Source organism: Rosa chinensis, chromosome 2, assembly GCF_002994745.2.
Source record: "Rosa chinensis cultivar Old Blush chromosome 2, RchiOBHm-V2, whole genome shotgun sequence".
Taxonomy (NCBI): Eukaryota; Viridiplantae; Streptophyta; class Magnoliopsida; order Rosales; family Rosaceae; genus Rosa; species Rosa chinensis.
This window is the reverse complement of record NC_037089.1, coordinates 9,192,763-9,212,015: the sequence shown is the minus strand read 5'-3', so window position 1 is coordinate 9,212,015 and position 19,253 is coordinate 9,192,763. Positions and strand designations below refer to the sequence as shown.

The 19,253-nt window shown below is 38.6% G+C and overlaps 3 protein-coding genes across 4 annotated transcripts; 2 read left to right on the top strand and 1 right to left on the bottom strand.

Annotated features, from left to right (window-relative positions):
* Window positions 1-781: 781 nt before the first annotated feature.
* LOC121051164 lies at window positions 782-8,453 on the bottom strand. Its single transcript, XM_040513234.1, has 12 exons — window positions 8,354-8,453; window positions 4,010-4,471; window positions 3,707-3,919; window positions 3,516-3,608; window positions 3,316-3,429; window positions 2,644-3,198; window positions 2,237-2,518; window positions 1,869-2,155; window positions 1,585-1,758; window positions 1,363-1,470; window positions 1,177-1,246; window positions 782-874 (listed from the first exon to the last, which is right to left on the bottom strand). The coding sequence occupies exons 2-12, from the start codon at window positions 4,466-4,468 to the stop codon at window positions 782-784; spliced, it is 2,448 nt and encodes an 815-aa protein (XP_040369168.1). The 5' UTR covers window positions 4,469-4,471; window positions 8,354-8,453.
* A 2,827-nt stretch (window positions 8,454-11,280) lies between these two features.
* On the top strand, window positions 11,281-13,680 carry LOC112187745 (probable pectinesterase/pectinesterase inhibitor 12). Of its 2 annotated transcripts, XM_024326657.2 has the most exons (3): window positions 11,281-11,469; window positions 11,503-12,377; window positions 12,711-13,680. In XM_024326657.2, the coding sequence occupies exons 1-3, from the start codon at window positions 11,387-11,389 to the stop codon at window positions 13,406-13,408; spliced, it is 1,656 nt and encodes a 551-aa protein (XP_024182425.1). In that variant the 5' UTR covers window positions 11,281-11,386; the 3' UTR covers window positions 13,409-13,680. The 2 variants fall into 2 exon arrangements, with proteins under 2 accessions (XP_024182425.1, XP_024182424.1); XM_024326656.2 differs by having other exon boundaries at window positions 11,281-12,377.
* Window positions 13,681-14,274: 594 nt separating this feature from the next.
* Window positions 14,275-16,371, top strand: LOC112187744 (putative pectinesterase/pectinesterase inhibitor 45). Its single transcript, XM_024326655.2, has 3 exons — window positions 14,275-15,206; window positions 15,299-15,459; window positions 15,597-16,371. Exons 1-3 carry the CDS (start codon window positions 14,275-14,277, stop codon window positions 16,295-16,297), a joined length of 1,794 nt encoding a protein of 597 aa, XP_024182423.1. The 3' UTR covers window positions 16,298-16,371.
* Window positions 16,372-19,253: the final 2,882 nt, after the last annotated feature.

Below are 19,253 nucleotides of genomic sequence, written 5' to 3'. Positions count from 1 at the left end.
TAGGGGTAGGTTTTATCTGTTGAGTGGATTAGATTGACACAACCTATTTTTGGTAAAGTTGTTGTCTGTTAATGTATTACAATTCATCATTTTCGAATATAACTATTGTCTGGTTAGTAGTGGAACAATAGCTTATTAGCCCTTTTACTCCTTAAAGTGTGTTTCCAACAATGCTATTTATGAAAAGATGTAGTGGTTAATGAAGTCAGACAATAACTTGGTTACAACTTTGTTCTATTCTTTATTGTCTTCCTTTACTTCAGACAACAGAATATGTAACTTTGTAGTTGTGTTTCTTAAAGTTGGACAACTGAACTTAGTTGAGTGATATTGTAGTTAGGTTTTACACACAACAGTTTTTTCATTTCAATTTTATTACGTCCAGTCATTAGACAATAGTTTTTTTTTTTTTTTTCTTAGAATTGAATTGTCTGAGATAGCCTCATAAGACATGCATTATGGACATTCCATCTAACAAGAAAAACCAATTGATCAAAACATCCACAAACACATCCAACATTGGATTCCAAAAGCTAGCTTTCCATTGATTCTAAAACATACAAATTCCTTCAGCTGTATTCATATCCCAATAGTAACACAGCACCTTGCCTATATATACCTTAAGGCTAAAAACATAAAGGCCATGATCATGAACTTGTCCATATATGTGTCCAATGTGCGCACATTAACCATATTTGCCTAAAGGCCAAAAAACATGATCTACCTAGGGTACTGCAGTCAAAATACCAAAACATTATCCCTCCATTTACCAACCATATAGCTATGCATGATACTTCAAGACAAACTTTGCCCACTCTGACCTCACATCATCAAGATCCTTTTGGGTGTAAACCAATTCCGATCGCCGCTGCCACTGAAACAAATAGAATAGCAGAATCTCAACATCACAACCATTCATGCAGCAAGAAGAAAATGGAGTTACAATGCAGGCCAGGCTAAAATTTCAGGCTTCAGCTTTGATGCAAATTCTAGATTCTTATCCGCAACTATTTCCTTCATGTACCGCATGATGAATATGCCACAATCCTTGTCACCTTGCTACACCGGAATTCCCTAAAAACATAACGTTACAACAACTTAGTTTGTGCTAACCATCATATGTATATATACCAAGTACAAATTCTGAATCTACAATTGAATACTAGCTAGACATACCCCCATGTTATGCCACACTATAGATTTCTGGCCACATCTATCCATCTGAGCATTGTAAATTTTGATTCCACTTCAACAATAAAACAAAAGACAACAACAAGCTTTAATCAATCGATGGCAAACAAATTAACAACCACATATATCATCATTCCATCATTTTATCAAAATCAGACACTCTAAACTTACTTCTCCACAACTGTCTGCCATTCTCCACCAACTAGTCGACGCCTTAGTGGATCCATGAAGTAGATTGTTTCTTCCTCTGGGTTGACAACAGTCAACATCCAATGCTTACTTAAAAATTTAAACCAAAAAATTATGTCAAATCCAGTTTTTGTATTATATATAGACATACTACATTTAAAAGACCATTCAAGTAAGTAGATAAGTTAAAGATAACTCACTCACCCTGCATTATACGGCAACATAAAAATCTGGCATTTCTTTGCATTTTTGAACCTATTTGCCAGTTGACGCGATCTTTCTGTTGCACTTCCACACGCAAGTGCTCCAATTTGTGCAGGGTCTACAAAGCCAACCATGTCTGCCATCTTTGATTTCTTCAAGACTTCATGCAAGTAGCTGTAGAAGCACACATCGTTAATATATATTTGCAATTGAGTAGAGTACAATACAATTATAAACTAATAATATGTTATGAATGGCTAATTATTATTTTTTTATCAACTTACAGAATATACATGGAGATCACTCTACCAGATAGTTCAGACATGGTACACAATGCATAAATGTCTCCCTTAAACAAATAATGCTTCCTGTTGATGCCAAAAACTTTATCTTCCATCTGAAAGGACATTGTCCTCCCATTTGCCAAATTGTCTCTAGCCCACAACCACAAGCATTTCAACGGTGCAGGGTAATCTTTTGGCAGTTTCTTCAAGTCGAGATCCTCATCTTCATCCTCCTCTACTGGCCTTTTCCTTTTCTTCAGACCCTTAACAGACTTAGGCCGTTGTTTCTACATGAAAGTAGTTTCAATTATTACTAAATACCATATACTTTAACATGCATGCTTCAATTCCAAATCTAGTTACTTCACCTTCTCTGTATGGGGAGGGGGTTGAACTATGAGGTCTCTTGGCCAAGCAATGTAAGTTCCAACAGCATCCTTAACAGTAACTATCTCATCAGCGATTGGGAATGGAAGCTTAGCTTCGGGATCAAGTGGACGCAAAATCGACACTCGCACATTCCCTTCTCCCAAAGGAGCACCATGAATTGTCTGGTTGGCGCACGCAGCGTCGACTTCAACAATGGTTGCAATGGCAACAATATTGTTGATGTCACCTACAGCCAATTTGCACTCTAAGTCCTTGAGTTCCTATTTTATGAAAAAACACATTTTCCAATACAAATCAAGAAATCAACAGATCAGATTTACGGCAAAAATCATATGCATGAAAAATAAGTGATTTACATCTTCATACTCTAATAGTGCTTATATACCTGTTGTGTGACTTCCACCAACTGAATAGCCTTTTCTTCAACCTCTATAGCCACTGGTTCTTCCACCGGCAGCTTCACAATATTTTCTTCTTGTACTTCCTCCTGAACTTCAACCTCTAACTCCAAACGCTTCTTTGCGCTGACAACAAGGTCTTCAGCCTTTTGAAGAGGACACTTCTCCCGCAAATTGGAGCAGCTACCTTGTCCAGAACCAAGGTCCTTGGTAACATGGCCCGCCGGAGGCGACTCAATGGGAAGGGCTCTCCCATCTAATTTTGCTTCCAATCTCATTATCGTGTCAGCCCAATGTGCTCTTTCTCGTGCCACAATTTTCTCTGCCTCCTCTTCTATAAGTTTCTTGCAGCCTTCCTTAATCCTCTCTTCAACAGTCTTCCTTTTGTTCCTAGGCAGTTTGAAATACGTAGTAGGCTTGACATAACCTCCCACACCACGTACTCTGCCATGGTGCTCAGCATTTCCTAGAGCCTTTGTCAATACATCATCGGTGCCACATGTTGTCACCTCACCGTCACTCACTTGCTTCCTCAACTTGTCCTAAATCAAAAAATAATTTTCAATATAAATCTGTGACGTTTTGACCTTTGTATATTTAGTAATATAGTTGTAAAAGATGGCTTCAATAAACTAAAACAAGTATACCAGTTTACTTACTATTGCTGCAACCTTTTGCTCTAGCTCACCATCTTTGAAGTTTCCATGTTTATCCTGTCGTGCCTTTATCCACATTGTTGCACTGTCCAGCTCTGAATCTTCTAGAGACTCAGACTAGAATATCGCATCAATATAAGTAACCAAAATAACCATAAAACAATTTAGCATGTAAGACAAATAGAGCATCAATCTCTGCTCACCAGTTCAACCTCCAGATTTGCATATCCCTTGCGCGACATGCGATGAGGGTACTTGTTCTTAGCCCTCTTTTTCTTCTGAACCTCGTGCAATATCTATAAACCGCAGAAATAAGAACATTCATCAATGTCTTTGGTTCCAACATGAGTAGTAATAATTTAACCAAGTGCCAGAAAATATTAAAATACACGACCTGAAACTCTTCAGACAAGCGATCAGCAACAAATATGTCCCAATGAGCCTTCTCAATGAAGTTGTAGTCAGCTGGGGGATACTCTAACAGTTCAGGTTCATCCTTATGTGGGATGATGTACTGTGTACTCAGCTTGCTCTTGAATTCTCTCCACTTCTGTGAAGCTGAAGCTAGGACCATTCTCCTTGCCTCCGGGGGTATCTCAAATGCCATCTAAAGAAATGATATTATTCAAATTAAAACCATATATGAACATGAAGTTGTATTTACATTAATAAACAAAAGAAAGGAGAATTTGAATACCTCAACACACTGCCAAATTTTATTTTTACGATCTTTTGGCACTTGCTTCCAACTAGGTCTCCAAATAGGTGCCTTGGTACGTGCTAGTACCCCGATATATGACTGCATCTCCTTGGCTGCAGCACCATAAGCCGCCCCCTTCTGGTTAAACAAGACTTTCTGCTTAATTCCAAGAATTTTTCGTCGCACAATCCTATGCATTGTTACACAGCCGCGCTTCAGCAACTTTAAGCCGGTTGGAAAGGGGCTGGTGGCCTTCGAGGATTTGCCCTTCTTCTTGGTCAATGTCTTGTTCACCTTCAGTGACGTTATTGCTTTCTTTGGGGATGTATTATTTTCAGAAGCATTTGATAGACCAGATTTTGCTGCTACTGGTGCAGACCTCGCTCTTGTAGCTCTCAATGCCTTAAGAATATTTTCTTTTGCTCTTGAGGTAGCCAATGTCTTTGAAGGAGCCATAACCTACAACCAAAAAGACATAGGTTAGCTAAACATAAATAAGGCAGATTGAAGCATGGTAAAGCAAAATAAAACAAAGATTCAGAATTGTTATCTAAGGCAAAATTGCAAGTGATTAAACATATAATGCAATAATATACTTTAAGCAAAGGTAAACATCAAGTAATAACATAGATTCACATTGCAAATGAATGAAGAATCACAAAGGTTTAAATATGAATTGAAATAAGTACAACGATCAAAATAATGGTAAACAACCCTAAACTATGACTTCACACTCATCATTCCATCCATATTCCTTCGTCCCCATCACGCATATAATTGCTGGTTTGTTCACCAGTGCCTTCAGTAGTATCAATAGGTGGCATGGTTACATCAAAGTGCTCCTGCTGAAGTTCAATGACTCCCACCTCTTCATCATCACGACCATGGTAATCCCTATCCGGATATCTTAAAACCACTGACCAATTGGCGTTAAGAGGGTCAGATATGTAGCAGACTTGCTTCACATCTGTCCCTAACACAAAAGGATCGTTGAAATGACCTAACTTATTCAAGTTTACTAACGTAAATCCCAAGTCATCTATCTTAATGCCCTTATCGATATCAACCCAATCACAATGAAAGATAGGTACCCTAAAGCTATGATAGTCTAATTCCCATATATCTCTAATGACTCCATAAAAATTTGTGTCATCATATTTAGGGTTCTTATCCTTTGCACTAGAGACTAGCATGGCATTGGCAAACAATGAAACCCCACTGCATTGCACTGCGCGGACATCATCGCGATCCTTGGTGGTGAAGTTAACCCCATTTATCGTGTATGCACAGAATGAAGGTACTTCTGGATTAGGACCATCAGCAATCCACCTTAACTTTTCTGATACATTGTTATCGTCATGAACAAGTTCAGATGCAACCTGCATTTCCAAATTTGTAATTATGAAAATAGGTACAAATATATATACCAAATCAAGGAGCTGAAATAAACAATCATATACCTTGTCTTGTATCCATTTCACAAATGTTTTATTCTGCTTCTCCTTTAGCCATTTCTCATTTTTTTGGAAGTTTGGAAAAACACGTTTCAACATTTCCAAATGTTCGCTACAAAAAAAGAGGGAAAATGTCTTAAGTTCAGTAAACAAAATTACAATATTTATACATAAGCAAAATAGACAAAAACATGGAAGTTCACTTACTCAAAATACGGCCTTGCTTCATCCGTATTCTGCAACACACACAGATGTGCTAGCTGGAACTCCTTCTGACCAGGATTAATCATTGTGGCGCCTGATAAAGGTCTGCATGAATCCTCAAAGGTGCCGCTTGTTGGTAGTCCAACAGTAGCTCCTTCTAGATCACGTTCTGCCAAAAACTCCACTGCTTCTTCAGCGATGTATGCCTCAGCAATGCAACCTTCTGGAAATGTACGGTTTCTAACATAACCCTTCAAAGTCTTCATGTACCTTTCAAATGGATACATCCATCTAAAGAAAACGGGCCTGCAGAGCTCAACTTCTCTAACAAGATGGACCGAAAGATGAATCATAATATCGAAGAAGGAAAGTGGGAAGAATTTTTCAAGCTCACAAACTGTTTCAATAAGGTCAGCTTGCATTTTTTTTAGCTTCTCAACATCGATGACTTTACTGCAAATCCCCTTGAAGAAAAGACAGAATCTGATGATGGCATACCTAACAGGTTTATTTAATACAGAGCGAATTGCAATGGGGAGTAAGTCATGGAGCACTATATGGCAATCATGCGATTTCATGCCAATAAGCCGAAGATCATCCATAGACACTAAACTCTTCACTTGTGAACACAATCGGTCAGCTAGCTTCATTCCAAAAAAAGAAGTGCAAACTATTTTTTTTCTTCTAACATCAGATTCCAGCTTGCCAAGGGTAACTTCTGCTTTTTTTTGCCTGTTTCAGGTTTCAAACCAGTCCTTATACCCATTACCACCATATCTAATCGAGCAGCCACCCCATCTTTTGTTTTTCCAGGAATGTTCAGCAATGTACCAATTATTGCTTCGCACACATTCTTCTCGATGTGCATGACATCAAGATTATGTCGAACTGGAAGAAACTTCCAGTACTCAAGTTGGAAAAAAACTGATTTCTTCTTCCAGCAAGGTCTGTTCTAATCTTCAACACCCTTATATGGAGGATGAGTGTGGTTTTTACCAAAAGGTCTGGTTAAACCTTCTACTCTTTTCAACACCTCCTCTCCACTTAATGGAACAGGAGCGGGGTCAACTTCTTCAGTGTTATCAAAAGTTGTTGCCTGTCTTCGATAAGGATGGTGATGTGGTAAGAATCTTCGATGCCGCTGATACGACATCTTCTTACCATGACCCAGCCTATGAGGTTTGGTATGCTCAAGACAAATAGGACACGCATTGTATCCTTTCACAATGTTGCCTGACAGGTTCCCATAAGCAGGGAAGTCATTGATCGTCCAGAAGAGTACTGCTCTCAGTTTAAAGTACTCTTTCCTATAACAGTCATATACCTCTTCAACCCCATCCCACAAAATCTTTAAATCATCTATCAATGGCTGGAGGTAGACATCAATGTCATTTCCAGGTTGTTTAGGTCCCGAGATTAACAAAGTGAGCATCATATACTTCCTCTTCATGCAAAGCCATGGAGGAAGATTGTAGCTCACTAATATGACAGGCCAGCAAGAGTATCTACTAGAAAGAGAACTGTGGGGATTGAAACCGTCAGAGGATAGCGCTAGCCTTAGATTCCTAGGCTCTGACCTAAAAGCAGGCCACTTATCATCCACTAACTTCCAACTAGGGGAATCAGCCGGATGCCTCATTTTATCATCCTTCACTCGCTCATCAGCATGCCAAGTCAAAGCTTTAGCTGTTTGTGTCGACTGAAACATCTTCCGAAACCTAGGTATAGGTGGAAAATACCACAACATCTTACCTGGAACCCCTACTTTCTCTACATTATTCTTTCCCTTCTTCCACCTAGATATACCACAAATAGGGCAGCTTGCCGCATCCATATGATTATCCCTATATAATATGCAGTCATTAGGGCATGCATGTATCTTTTGGTAATCCATCCCTAACGCACACAACGTCTTTTTGGCCTCATAAAAAGAACCTGGTACTTCATTACCTTCTGGAAGCAAGATTCCAATCAGTATTAACATGTCTAAATAGCAAGCATCACTCAACCCATGCTTTGCTTTCAGATTATAAGTTTTAACAAGTCCATTCAACTTGGTAAAACGGGTACAACCAGGGTAAAGAGGTTTATCGCCATCTTCGACAAACCTTAAAAACTCATTAGAGTCTTCTGAAAACTCTTCATCATCAGACCCCCCTATACCTATGTCATTCTGTTCCTTCTCTACAGTTTCAGAATGCCATTCACTTTCTGATTTTTCCCCATGCCATATCCATTTTGTATAAGTTTTATCAATCCCAAACTCCACTAAATGATCTTTGACTACACTAGCCTTCTAATGTTTGCTGTGCGCACAGTTCATACAAGGACAACATAATCTATTAACATCACAACCATTCTCTAATGCAAACATAAGCATTTCTTCAACACCTAGCTCAAAGGTTCGCGATCTTCTATCAGCATGCATCCATGATTTATCCATCTTACAATCAAAAACAAAACAACTTAGAAAGAATTCCTAGAAAGTAATCATCATACTTTTCCTACATTTTCATCACATCACATGTAATTGTATACAATATGCAGGTAATAGAATCACATTACAGTACACTTAGGCAGCAAAGCAATCATCGCAAGTATACAGTTCAACAAACATCAACTAAAATTGTAAACCTATATGCATTCACTAGTACAGAATAAGACAAAGCTTAGAAATACTCACTTGAACTGTTTATCTCAGCTAGTTTTGTCACAGCAATACTCTTGTACTCCTCCCCCGGCCTTGCTCAGTGCATTTGCCGAGATTTCTTTTCAATCACGTAATTTCCCTATCATATTACTTACAAGTGTTAAATTTTCACAACCATTGTCATCGAAATTATCAACAAACAAGAGCATATAGACTTGTATAAATTTAACATGGGAGCATGAACAAGTATATTAAGTAAATGGGGAGCATCCACAAGTCTACTAGAAAGAAGGGGAAATAATAGTATTGGGATGACAGACGGCAGAGAAAAAATCCACAAGGCTAGCATCACAGTTTCACCAATGTAACCATGTTCAACATCTCAAAAAATGTCTTCAGATTCTTGAATTATATCTCATAAGGTCAAACCAATATTGACACAATGATCAATGTTTGTCTTGTTTAATGATTAATAATCACGAAGTTAGATGATCAACTAGACATTATAGTTTTGTAAAATGGCAATAAGCAAGTGAAGAAGTATATCAGATAAAATGATAAGTTAAGAGATAGAACAATATACATGACTGAGAAGCTCTTAATATGTAGCAGACTCACTCCAGTTATAGATGGAAAGGAAGCTTAACAACTGTAAGTTTTGGAAAAAGTAAACAAGCTTAACAATTGCCAGATGGCCAGATATAATACCAATAAGGAATATGATATATGCAGAAGATTTTGAATAAACAAGTAAAAGAAAGAAAGAATGCATCTTTGAAAAATAACGTGCAAAGGAAATCTATGCAAATTGAGAAACACAAGTTCATTTGATTGGCGAATATAAGGAACTAGAGTTCACAAAAATATCAGCAAACACCCAATTCGAAATTAACAGCAAACTGGGTACCCAATTTCCCTTGTATATGAAATCCCCAATCCCCAAATCCAAGTAATCCAGAAAATCAAATACCCAAAAATCGATTTCAATACGAAACCTAATCCCCAATTCCAATTGAACCCCGAAACCCTAACACACCTTATAAACCCAATCGTACCTAGCTTAAAAGAGGGAGCGGTCTATCTTCAAGAACCTCCATAGCAATAGTATGCAAGTTGAAAGCTCCAGTGAGATGGATTGAGGGAGTTGGCTTGAAAGCTTCGACAGTGAGAGAGCGTGAGACAGTGAGAGTTGAGGATTGAATGAGAGAGATGGCTGAGTGAGAGGTGTGAGGGGTCAGAGCGTCGGTGAGTGTGATTTTGAGAGAAAGAGAAAGCTGAGAGTGATTTTGAGAGAGAGAGAGAGAGAGAGAGCGCGCAAGAGCTGATGAGGGGGCGTGGGTTTTCTCGAATGGGAAAATTGAAATTTGGCTAAGTATTGTTGAAGTCAACTAGGGCAGAATAAATGATGAAGCCCTTGCACTTAGACAACATAAAATTAAAGTTTATTGTCTGAAACATATTCATACAACATAAACAATAAAACTGTTGTCTGAACTTAAAACAATCAGTCAACATATAATTACATCTTATTGTTTTAAATGAAGTCACACAACAGACACACCAAAACAGTTTTCTAAACTAAAAAAATCAGACAACATCAAATTTAGAGAATTGTGTGAATGCAAATCACACAATATCAATGTATTAACTGTTGTCTGAGTAATTTTAATCAGACAACATCAATCTTCAACCATTGTCTGAACTCAAGTGGCACAACATCAGAGCAATAACTCTTGTCTGAAAGTAGTCAGTTGGACAATAGCAATGTTTAATTCTGTTGTGCCTTGACGAAACGGGGACAACATCACACTTACCCAACAAGAAGTATTGTCTGATGCTATCAAACACAATAGAATTAATCTTGCTGTCGTCCCATATAATCAGACGACGACAGTTAAAAATTTCGCAGTTGTCTGAATCATGTTGTCTGATGCCACTATTGACGTAGTGAATGTATAACTAGTGCGACTAGGATAGCCCTTAATATCTTTTGAATACTTTTTTTTTTTTGAGTGGAAGACGTCAATAGAACCAACACACACACCCATGCAGTGTATCCCAGCATAGCCAGACTAATCACTGCACCGCAGACGCACGAACCATTGGGTGTTTTAACTAACCCAGGTCCCTCAAATCTGCTGGCCACGGGATGGAGCTGGGATTCGAACTCTAGACCTGGGGGTTCCAGACTAGGCAGCTCGACCAACACACCACACCACGTGGTTATCTTGTGAATACTTGGTTGGAAATAAACCAGAACAACAAAAACAAAATAATTCCCTTTTATACAGGGCAAGGCGCACTATTGGTTTTGGATTATGAAATTTGAATAAATCAATTCTGTCTTTAAACTTATATATATTTCTTGGCATATTTGTTAATTTCCAGAACAAATTAGCATATAATTATTGGCGGTGCTGGTAAAGTCAGGCGTTGATCCAACGCGACAGGTATATCTGCAGATAAAGAAGGCTATAAAATTGTAGTAAGGAATCTGGACATGTGAGATATTGGCAAATATATTAGGACAAAATTAATAATACTGATGCACATATTGTCCTTGTCCCCCGTGATTTTTCACCAGACAAAACACAAGTTGCAATGCGCAAATATCATGTTATCGAAACTTTCTATATGCGAAATTCGCAATGCACTCGTACATGTGTCATGAACCGACACATATAGTTAACAATAGGCACGGATCCAATAATGCCGATACTCCCCCCACTTAGCCACCCGGTGCAGAACGGGTATGGGGTTTTAATACAAAATGCCTCAGCAATAGTGTGTGTGGTACCATTCCTTATAACCTAATGATGACTATTCACCTTTCTGATGTGGTATTCCAAATGGCTCTAACCTAAGTCACACTTTTCCAACAAATCTTTCATTTTTTTCAAAACCTCATAAGAATCTGTGCTAATCATTAATAAACCCTAAGCAAAACCATGCAACTTACGTTCCCAAAGAAATTATTTAAGTCTCTCACCTAGTTACAAACTTTTATGCTTCTCTGCTTTCTTACATGTTAGTCAGTTTTGTCTGTCACCGAGTCTCCTATGAATTATGGCTTCCTCCATCCCAAAAGTGCTTTTGCAGTTTTTGCTTCTTTGTATAATCTTCTTCTCAACAAGTAAGGCTCTCTGCAATTCTTCTTCTTCTTCTTCTTCTTCTTCTTCTTCTTCTTCTTCTTCTTCTTCTTCTTCATCAACAACTAATACTCTCAATCCCCATTTGTCTTCCATTAAATCCTTCTGCAAGTCCACTCCCTACCCCGATGTCTGTTTCGACTCACTGAAGCTCTCAATCTCCATCAACATCTCCCCCAACATCCTCACTTACCTCCTCCAATCCCTCCAAATCGCGCTATCCGAAGCCACAAAGCTCTCCGATCTTTTCTACAAGGCAGGACTTTACTCCAACATTGTTGAGAAACAAAAGGGAGCAATCCAGGACTGCAAAGACCTCCACCAGATCACACTCTCTTCCATAAAACGATCAGTTTCTGGAGTCAAGTCTTCGAACAACAAGAAACTAAGGGATGCAAGAGCCTATCTCAGTGCTGCCCTCACAAACAAGAACACATGCTTGGAAGGCTTGGAGTCTGCTTCTGGTCCTATGAAGCCAACCCTGGTCAGCTCCTTAACTAGTACATACAAGTATGTTAGCAACTCTCTTTCTGCTCTCAAGAGTCAAGTGCCTAATCCAAAAGGCCGTAAAAACCGGCGTCTGTTGGGAGTTCCGACATGGATTTCTTGGAGAGATCGCCGGATTCTGGAGAGCTCGGGTGACGAATATGACCCGAGTGAAATGCTGACAGTATCTGCAGATGGTAGTGGGAACTTCACCACCATCAGTGGTGCTGTTAATTTTGCTCCAAATAATAGTTACGACAGGACTATCATCTATGTCAAAGAAGGGGTTTATGATGAAAATGTGGAAATCCCAAGCTGGAAGACAAACATTGTTCTTCTTGGAGATGGAAGTGGCATCACTGTCATCACTGGTAACAGAAGCAATGCTGATGGTTGGACCACTTTCAGATCTGCAACAGTAGGCAAGTAAAATCTTAATTAATACAGTTTTTGGTTTGTTGCATGTTCACCGGCCACTAAGCTTGTTCGCATTTCGGAGATAGGGTCATCAAATTTGTTAACGAACTGATGTGGCAAGCTATTTTTCATTCTTTTTTTTTTTCTTTTTCCGTTCATTAGTAAGATATCATACATGAATTTTTTTTTTTTCTTGCGGGTGAGATGATCGAAAAACAAAGTAGATAAACGTTTTGAAGGGTCTTAATGCAAGTTAGAAAGTTTGTTTGTGGGTTTCTAAGAAAGTTCAAGCTGAATTAATCACACTTGGCTTTTTCCTCAACTTCCTAAACCTTCAGCTGTATCTGGGGAAGGCTTTCTGGCAAGAGACATAAGTATTGAAAACAGAGCAGGACCAGAGAAGCACCAAGCAGTTGCATTGAGAGTAAATGCAGACCTTGCTGCATTGTACAAGTGCGCCTTCAGCGGTTACCAAGACACAATGTATGTGCACTCTTTCAGACAGTTTTATAGAGAGTGTGATATCTCAGGGACCATAGACTACATATTTGGTAACGCCGCTGTGGTAATCCAAGATTGCAACATTATATCCAAGATGCCAATGCCGGGACAGTTCACCGTTATCACAGCACAAGCCAGGGACTCCGAAGAGGAGGATACCGGAATCTCAATACAGAATTGTTCAATTGTGGCTGCTGATGACTTGTACGCCAACAAGGACAGTGTCAAAAGTTACTTAGGCCGGCCGTGGAGGGTATACTCTAGGACAGTTTTCCTAGAGTCCTACATTGATGACTTCATTGACCCCAGTGGGTGGACAAATTGGTCTGGGGACCTAGGCTTGGACACTTTGTACTATGGAGAGTTTGAAAATTATGGACCTGGTTCAGGGACGGAGAGTAGAGTAAACTGGACAGGGTATCATATTATGGATTACTATGATGCATCAAATTTCACAGTATCAGAGTTCATTGCAGGTGATGAATGGCTGCAGTCCACTTCATTTCCTTATGATGATGGGATTGATGGCATCTGATCTCTGAAGTGTGTTATATGAATGTTCTTGTCAAAGAAATGAAGAATTCCCTGCAAGATAAGAAAAGAGTATCAATGTTTCGTACATTTCTAATAGGTATATGTAAGGTCGAAGTTGTATGAATGTGGTGATATATTAATTGATATTGTTCTGAATTATGGGCAGTATAAAAAAGCTACAATTTGGGCATGAAGCTCTAGCTGTATCAGCAATAGAAAGAGGAACATTTTAAAAGACAAATGCTAGAAATACAATTTACGACAATTTTTCCATTTCTAATTACATAACGTGTCACTAATAGCACATCATAACAAGTAGGCGCCAACCGCCGCACAATGTGATAATCTAACATGGTCAAAATATGGTTCTTCTAACATTATATGTAATGTGGAGCTGTAATTGTTAAATATACATGATACAAGTGTAGTCATGAGTTGGTTATAGCTTTAATAAGAACCTCACGGAGAACAGAGCCTAGAATTAAAATGACAGAAGTAAACTATGTTCATATATAGTTTTGAGTGCGGTAGAAAAGTAATTTTGGGAAGATGAATTGTGGAGGAAAGAAATCGCGGGAGTTGCGGTTGGAAAGGAAAGGACGCTAGCTGCCCTCTTCAATTAACTTTAGTGAAAAATAGAACACCTAAAAACTCTCCTGACCAGACCTCCTATGTCAATTGCCAAAATAATAATGAGACTCAAATTTCAAACAGAAGAACAGAGAGACAGGGAGAGGAAATTTTGGTTAAAGCTGTAGCATCTTCCTCTTTGCATCTCTTTCCGCATCGTATTTATTCCCACTGTGTTGTGTGTGGCTGGCCTGAATTGTTAAGGCAGAGGTTTCTCTGCCTTAGCCACTCTCAGCAATGGCATTCCAGGATTTTGACCAGATAACTGAGCGCCGAAAGACCGAGAATGCCCGTAAGCTCAAGAGGAGGATTATCATCGCAGTTGTTGCAGTCATCCTCCTCGTTGGAATTATCGTTGCAGCCATAGTGATTGTGAACAAAATGAAGACGGACAAGGCAACCAAAAAAGCTAGCAAACCTGCTCCAGCACCACCAAAGCCCACGGAAGATCCACCCACCCAAGATCCAACCAAGAATGAGACATCAACTTCTAGCAAGATTGTACAGCAGATGTGCGGGTCAACTGATTACAAGGACAGGTGCAAGGAAGTCTTCAAAAATACAAAGGACCCCATATCTAAACCCAAAGAAGTCATCAAGACCGCCATCTCTGGAGCCTCGGATGAGGCCAAGAGTGCCTTTACCAAAGCCAGCGAGCTCACTTTTGACAAAGAGGAAGACAAGGAAGCCTTTGAGGATTGCAAGGCACTATTTGACAATGCCAAGGAAGAATTAGAAGAATCCGTGGATCAAGTTGGCAACAGTACCACTTCCGGGAAAATGAGAACCGGTGTCTTGAACAGTTGGTTGAGTGCGGTCATATCATACCAGCAAACATGCATTGATGGGTTTCCTGATGGAGATGTGAAGTCTAAAATGTCGGAGACCTTGGAGGCCACCAAGGAGCTCACTAGCAATTCCCTTGCCATGATTTCACTACTTTCCGAATTAAAGGTACCTGGCAGTGGAGGATCATCAGGTTCATCACGTCGTCTTCTGGCACAGGACAAGGATGGCTTTCCTTCCTGGCTGACCCATGAGGAGCGACGGGTGTTGAAGAAAAACGATGAAAAGCCCACACCCAATGTCACCGTGGCAAAAGATGGCAGTGGGAACTACAAATCCATTAGTGAAGCATTGTCGGCCATGCCTGAAAAATACGAAGGAAGGTTTGTGTTGTGCTGTTTAATTACTTTATGCATGGAGTGCTGTCATAGAGTGCATTATGATTTTAAACAGTTTTACGCTTATGACAATACAGGTATATCATCTATGTTAAAGAAGGAGTCTATGATGAGACTGTGAATGTGACAAAGAAGATGCCAAATCTTACCATATATGGTGATGGATCACAAAAGAGCATCATCACTGGGAATAAGAACAATGCAGACGGAGTTAAGCTGTTCAACACTGCAACTTTTGGTATGGCTCAACAAATATCATCACAATGCATGCTCAACTTAATGCCAATAGAACATGGGGTGTAAGGCCTACCTCATCACCATGTTAAGCTGTTTCTATTATTATCTTGCTCATTCCTTTTCAACATTGTATTGCAGTGGCCTTAGGAGAAGGTTTCATTGCAAAGTCCATGGGATTCAGAAACACAGCTGGTCGTGAAAAGCAACAGGCAGTGGCAGCCAGAGTCCTAGGAGACCGTGCTATTTTCCTCAACTGCCGATTTGAAGGGTACCAAAACACATTATTTGTACAGGCTCATCGGCAATTCTATAAAAGCTGTGTTGTTTCCGGCACCGTTGATTTTATCTTCGGTGATGCTGCTGCTACCTTCCAGAACTGCATAATTTATATCCGGAAACCTAAGGAAAACCAACAGAACATAGTTACAGCCCAAGGAAGAACCGACAAACATGAAACCACGGGAATAGTGTTGCACAATTGCAAAATCTTACCGGACAAAGAATTTGAGTCTGAGAAATCCCAATTCAAGAGTTACCTTGGGAGGCCGTGGAAGGAGTACTCAAGAACCATAGTGATGGAGTCTACAATAGAGGATGTGATTGACCAAGATGGATGGACTGAAATGGATGGAGACTTTGGAAAAAAGACTCTATTTTATGGTGAGTATAACAACAACGGACCCAGGTCCAATACTGATAACAGAGTGAAATGGCCTGGCTACAAGGTCCTTAATAAGGATGAGGCTATGGCTTTTACTGTAGGTCCTTTCTTGAAAGGGAATGCTTGGCTCAAGAATCTCAATGGTGTTCCTGTTCGATTTGGCTTATTTGGTAACTAGCTAAGGGCTTCATTTTCATATACCAAAATGATCAGAATTTCAAGAAAGATTAGTGGAAACATTTGTGTCTCTAATGGAAGTGATGTTGTCAATTTCTTATTTCAAACTGATGATCATCCAGGCAGAGAAATTGACATCCTGTTGTATCTTGCAACACACTAATATACATTAGCCTTAACATAAAAATGAAATTACGTACAACAGATGTTCATCTTGTAGAAAACGAAGAAATGCTAGCTAGGTTGTACTTGTACTCAAACATTCAATGCTAGGTTTCGGAGTTTTCAAAACTGTGTCACAAAGAGGTGGAGACGTTGTCCTTTGTAAGTTGAAGGGTGTATTTTGGTGCTGCAGAATAGAAAAAGGATTCTCATTTTCTACTTCTTTTTGGTAAAGCTCAATTTCAATCCAAATCCAACAGTTTTCTCACTTCTCTTCTCTTGTATGCTTCAAGTTCAACAACAAAAACACAAGATATAGATAACCCTTGGATTGACAATACAAGTTCATAACTTCATATTAATAATCAAACACAAACAGATAAGGATCATATCCTCAAACGGAAATTTGAATGTGGTAATTAAACTATGAATCTAATAACCAATAACCCATTTTGAACTGGTAGGCAGGCATTCATTATTAAAACCACAAAACAACTTTGAACATGCAAAATATTTATGAAATTTGAAGAGAATTGAATCAATGGAATACCTTTCTCATTCTCTTATCAAATGGGTATGAAGTTCAGTAACTTTAACCTTTCAGAACAGTGAAAAGACAAAGACTTTCTCTTTGTCTAAGAGATTCATGCTTGATAAACTTAAAGCAACAACCTTTGAGTTCTTTGCAGTCATAGATATAGTAAGAGGAGGAGGCTTACAAGTTGAGCTGTTGAAGCATCATGATTCACAGGAACTCAATATTGCTCTCTGTACAATTGACTTGGTACCTCTACAGTTGAAATGCTTGCACCAAATGAAGAACACTGAACCCAGAAAGACTCCTTTGCCTGCATCAGTTCTTGGGGCAGGACTTTTTTTGGGCTTGTGTGATATTTTTTCACAATGGGCTTTTCTGTGTCTTTTGGCCCAGTCCTTTTAGGGATTGATTGATTTTTCAGCCTTTTTTTTTTTTTTTGACAATGACATTGGCGGACGTAGAATTATATTTATGTGGGGACAAATTCTTTTTGAAAGAAATAGAATGAGCCTTAACTTACTATTAATATTTTCACAACTTTACGGTAAGGGAAAAAAAAAAAAATTCCTTAAGAAAGAAAGAAGGAAAACAAAAATGCATTTATGAGCAAAACATAATAAGTATCGATCAATATAACTCTAATTATATAAAAGAAAGAAAAAAGGAATTACTGGGAAAAAAAAACAAGAAGAAGAGAATGGCAATCAACAATAAAGCACATGTATTAACAATACATCTATAGAAACTAGAAAGAATTTTTTATTCATTTCTTTTATGTTTGTGGGCTAGCAACACAATTTTTACACAATTTTTTACTAATACTACATGTAAAAGATCTTGTATTGCTCTAGGGACTTATATTGCTTTTCAATGGGGGCAGTCTTGCTGGAAAAACTATGAAGCAAATCAAACAAAACTAAGAAAATGACTGGAGGCAGTAGCCCTCACTGGGCCTTAGTTACGTTCTCCCCTGATTCCATCATACAAAAGAACATTTAATAAGGAGGGAGGTGGGTTTAAAACCGAGTGACTAGGGCACTTCCTGCTGTAGGTATGAGCTGCGATAAGGTCAGCTACTCTATTTGCCTTTATGCTGATCCAAAGCCAACTGTAGTGCCAAGATGAAGACATAGCTAGGGCTTGGGTAACAATGGCAAAAGTTTGCCAATCCAAAGGAGACTCATTTTTCAACCTTATTCTTTGAAAGGTAGAATCAAACAATAGAAATTGGGAGTATAGATGATTTTTGGAATTGTGTTAAAAAAAAAAAAAAAAAATCTTTTGAATTTAATTTTTGTATCCATATGCTTGGTGCTTGATAATTACTATTTTGTGTGATATTTTCACTATATATATATATATATATTCATACTCATATATGTGTGTTTCAAAAATAAGAAATATGGAAGTATGTTTAAGAAAAAGTGAAAAACGTCAATACTGTTTAAGGAAAAATATGATTCGAGAATTGTGTGTATTCTATTATTCATAATATGAGCCCTTTATATAGGGATTTACAAAATACATAATCTTGTCATACAAGGAAATAGAATCCGAATAATTAGGAAATCTAGAACCTTCACTCCTATTACAACTCTATAACTAAACCCTAGTTTGAAGAGGCACACTCAATGTCGATATCCTTCAATACTCCTCATTGTGCCGCTCAAACTTGGTAATGACTCTTTGATCGTTGCCTCGTTAAAAACCTTACCAGGTAACAAAAACCCTCTGTGGGACAAAAATAACTCTGGTCGAAGGACAAAAAGAGCACAACACGTCCTTCACTCTTCGAGATCGATCATGTAAACATCATTCATCTTCCTGATGTCGACATCTCCCCCTGATTGCTACAATCATGGGAGTTCGGATAATTTTCTCAATCCGAGGCTCTTCCCATGTTTCTCCAAGGTGGATTTAGGTAACAACTTAGTGAATAAGTCCGCTACATTATCCTCTGATCGGATTTGATTCACTTCAATCTTTAGAAGTGATTAATGTTGTGCTGATTGTAAAAGAATTTAGGCGATAGATGCTTGGTGTTATTGTCAATAATGAAACCTAATTTCATTTGCTCAATTCATAAATGCATGTAGGTTCATCTATGGTAGACTTCAAACCACAAGCTCCTCGAATGTGTCTAATTACAGACCTTAGCCATATGCATTCACGCACGGCTTTATGTAGAACAATAATCTCTGTATGATTTGAGGAAGTAGAAACAAGGGTCTACTTTGTAGATTTCCAAGATATCGCG

Excerpts from the sequence above, each read along its gene's own strand:
- LOC112187745 (XM_024326656.2), top strand. The coding sequence starts at position 11,387 with ATGGCTTCCTCCATCCCAAAAGTGCTTTTGCAGTTTTTGCTTCTTTGT. Across the intron at positions 12,378-12,710 it reads TTTCAGATCTGCAACAGTAG|CTGTATCTGGGGAAGGCTTT; the intron begins GCAAGTAAAATC and ends CTAAACCTTCAG.
- LOC121051164 (XM_040513234.1), bottom strand. The coding sequence starts at position 4,468 with ATGGCTCCTTCAAAGACATTGGCTACCTCAAGAGCAAAAGAAAATATT. Across the intron at positions 3,920-4,009 it reads AAATTTGGCAGTGTGTTGAG|ATGGCATTTGAGATACCCCC; the intron begins GTATTCAAATTC and ends TCATTTCTTTAG. Across the intron at positions 3,199-3,315 it reads AGCAAAAGGTTGCAGCAATA|GACAAGTTGAGGAAGCAAGT; the intron begins GTAAGTAAACTG and ends TTTTTGATTTAG.
- LOC112187744 (XM_024326655.2), top strand. The coding sequence starts at position 14,275 with ATGGCATTCCAGGATTTTGACCAGATAACTGAGCGCCGAAAGACCGAG. Across the intron at positions 15,207-15,298 it reads CCTGAAAAATACGAAGGAAG|GTATATCATCTATGTTAAAG; the intron begins GTTTGTGTTGTG and ends ATGACAATACAG. Across the intron at positions 15,460-15,596 it reads GTTCAACACTGCAACTTTTG|TGGCCTTAGGAGAAGGTTTC; the intron begins GTATGGCTCAAC and ends ATTGTATTGCAG.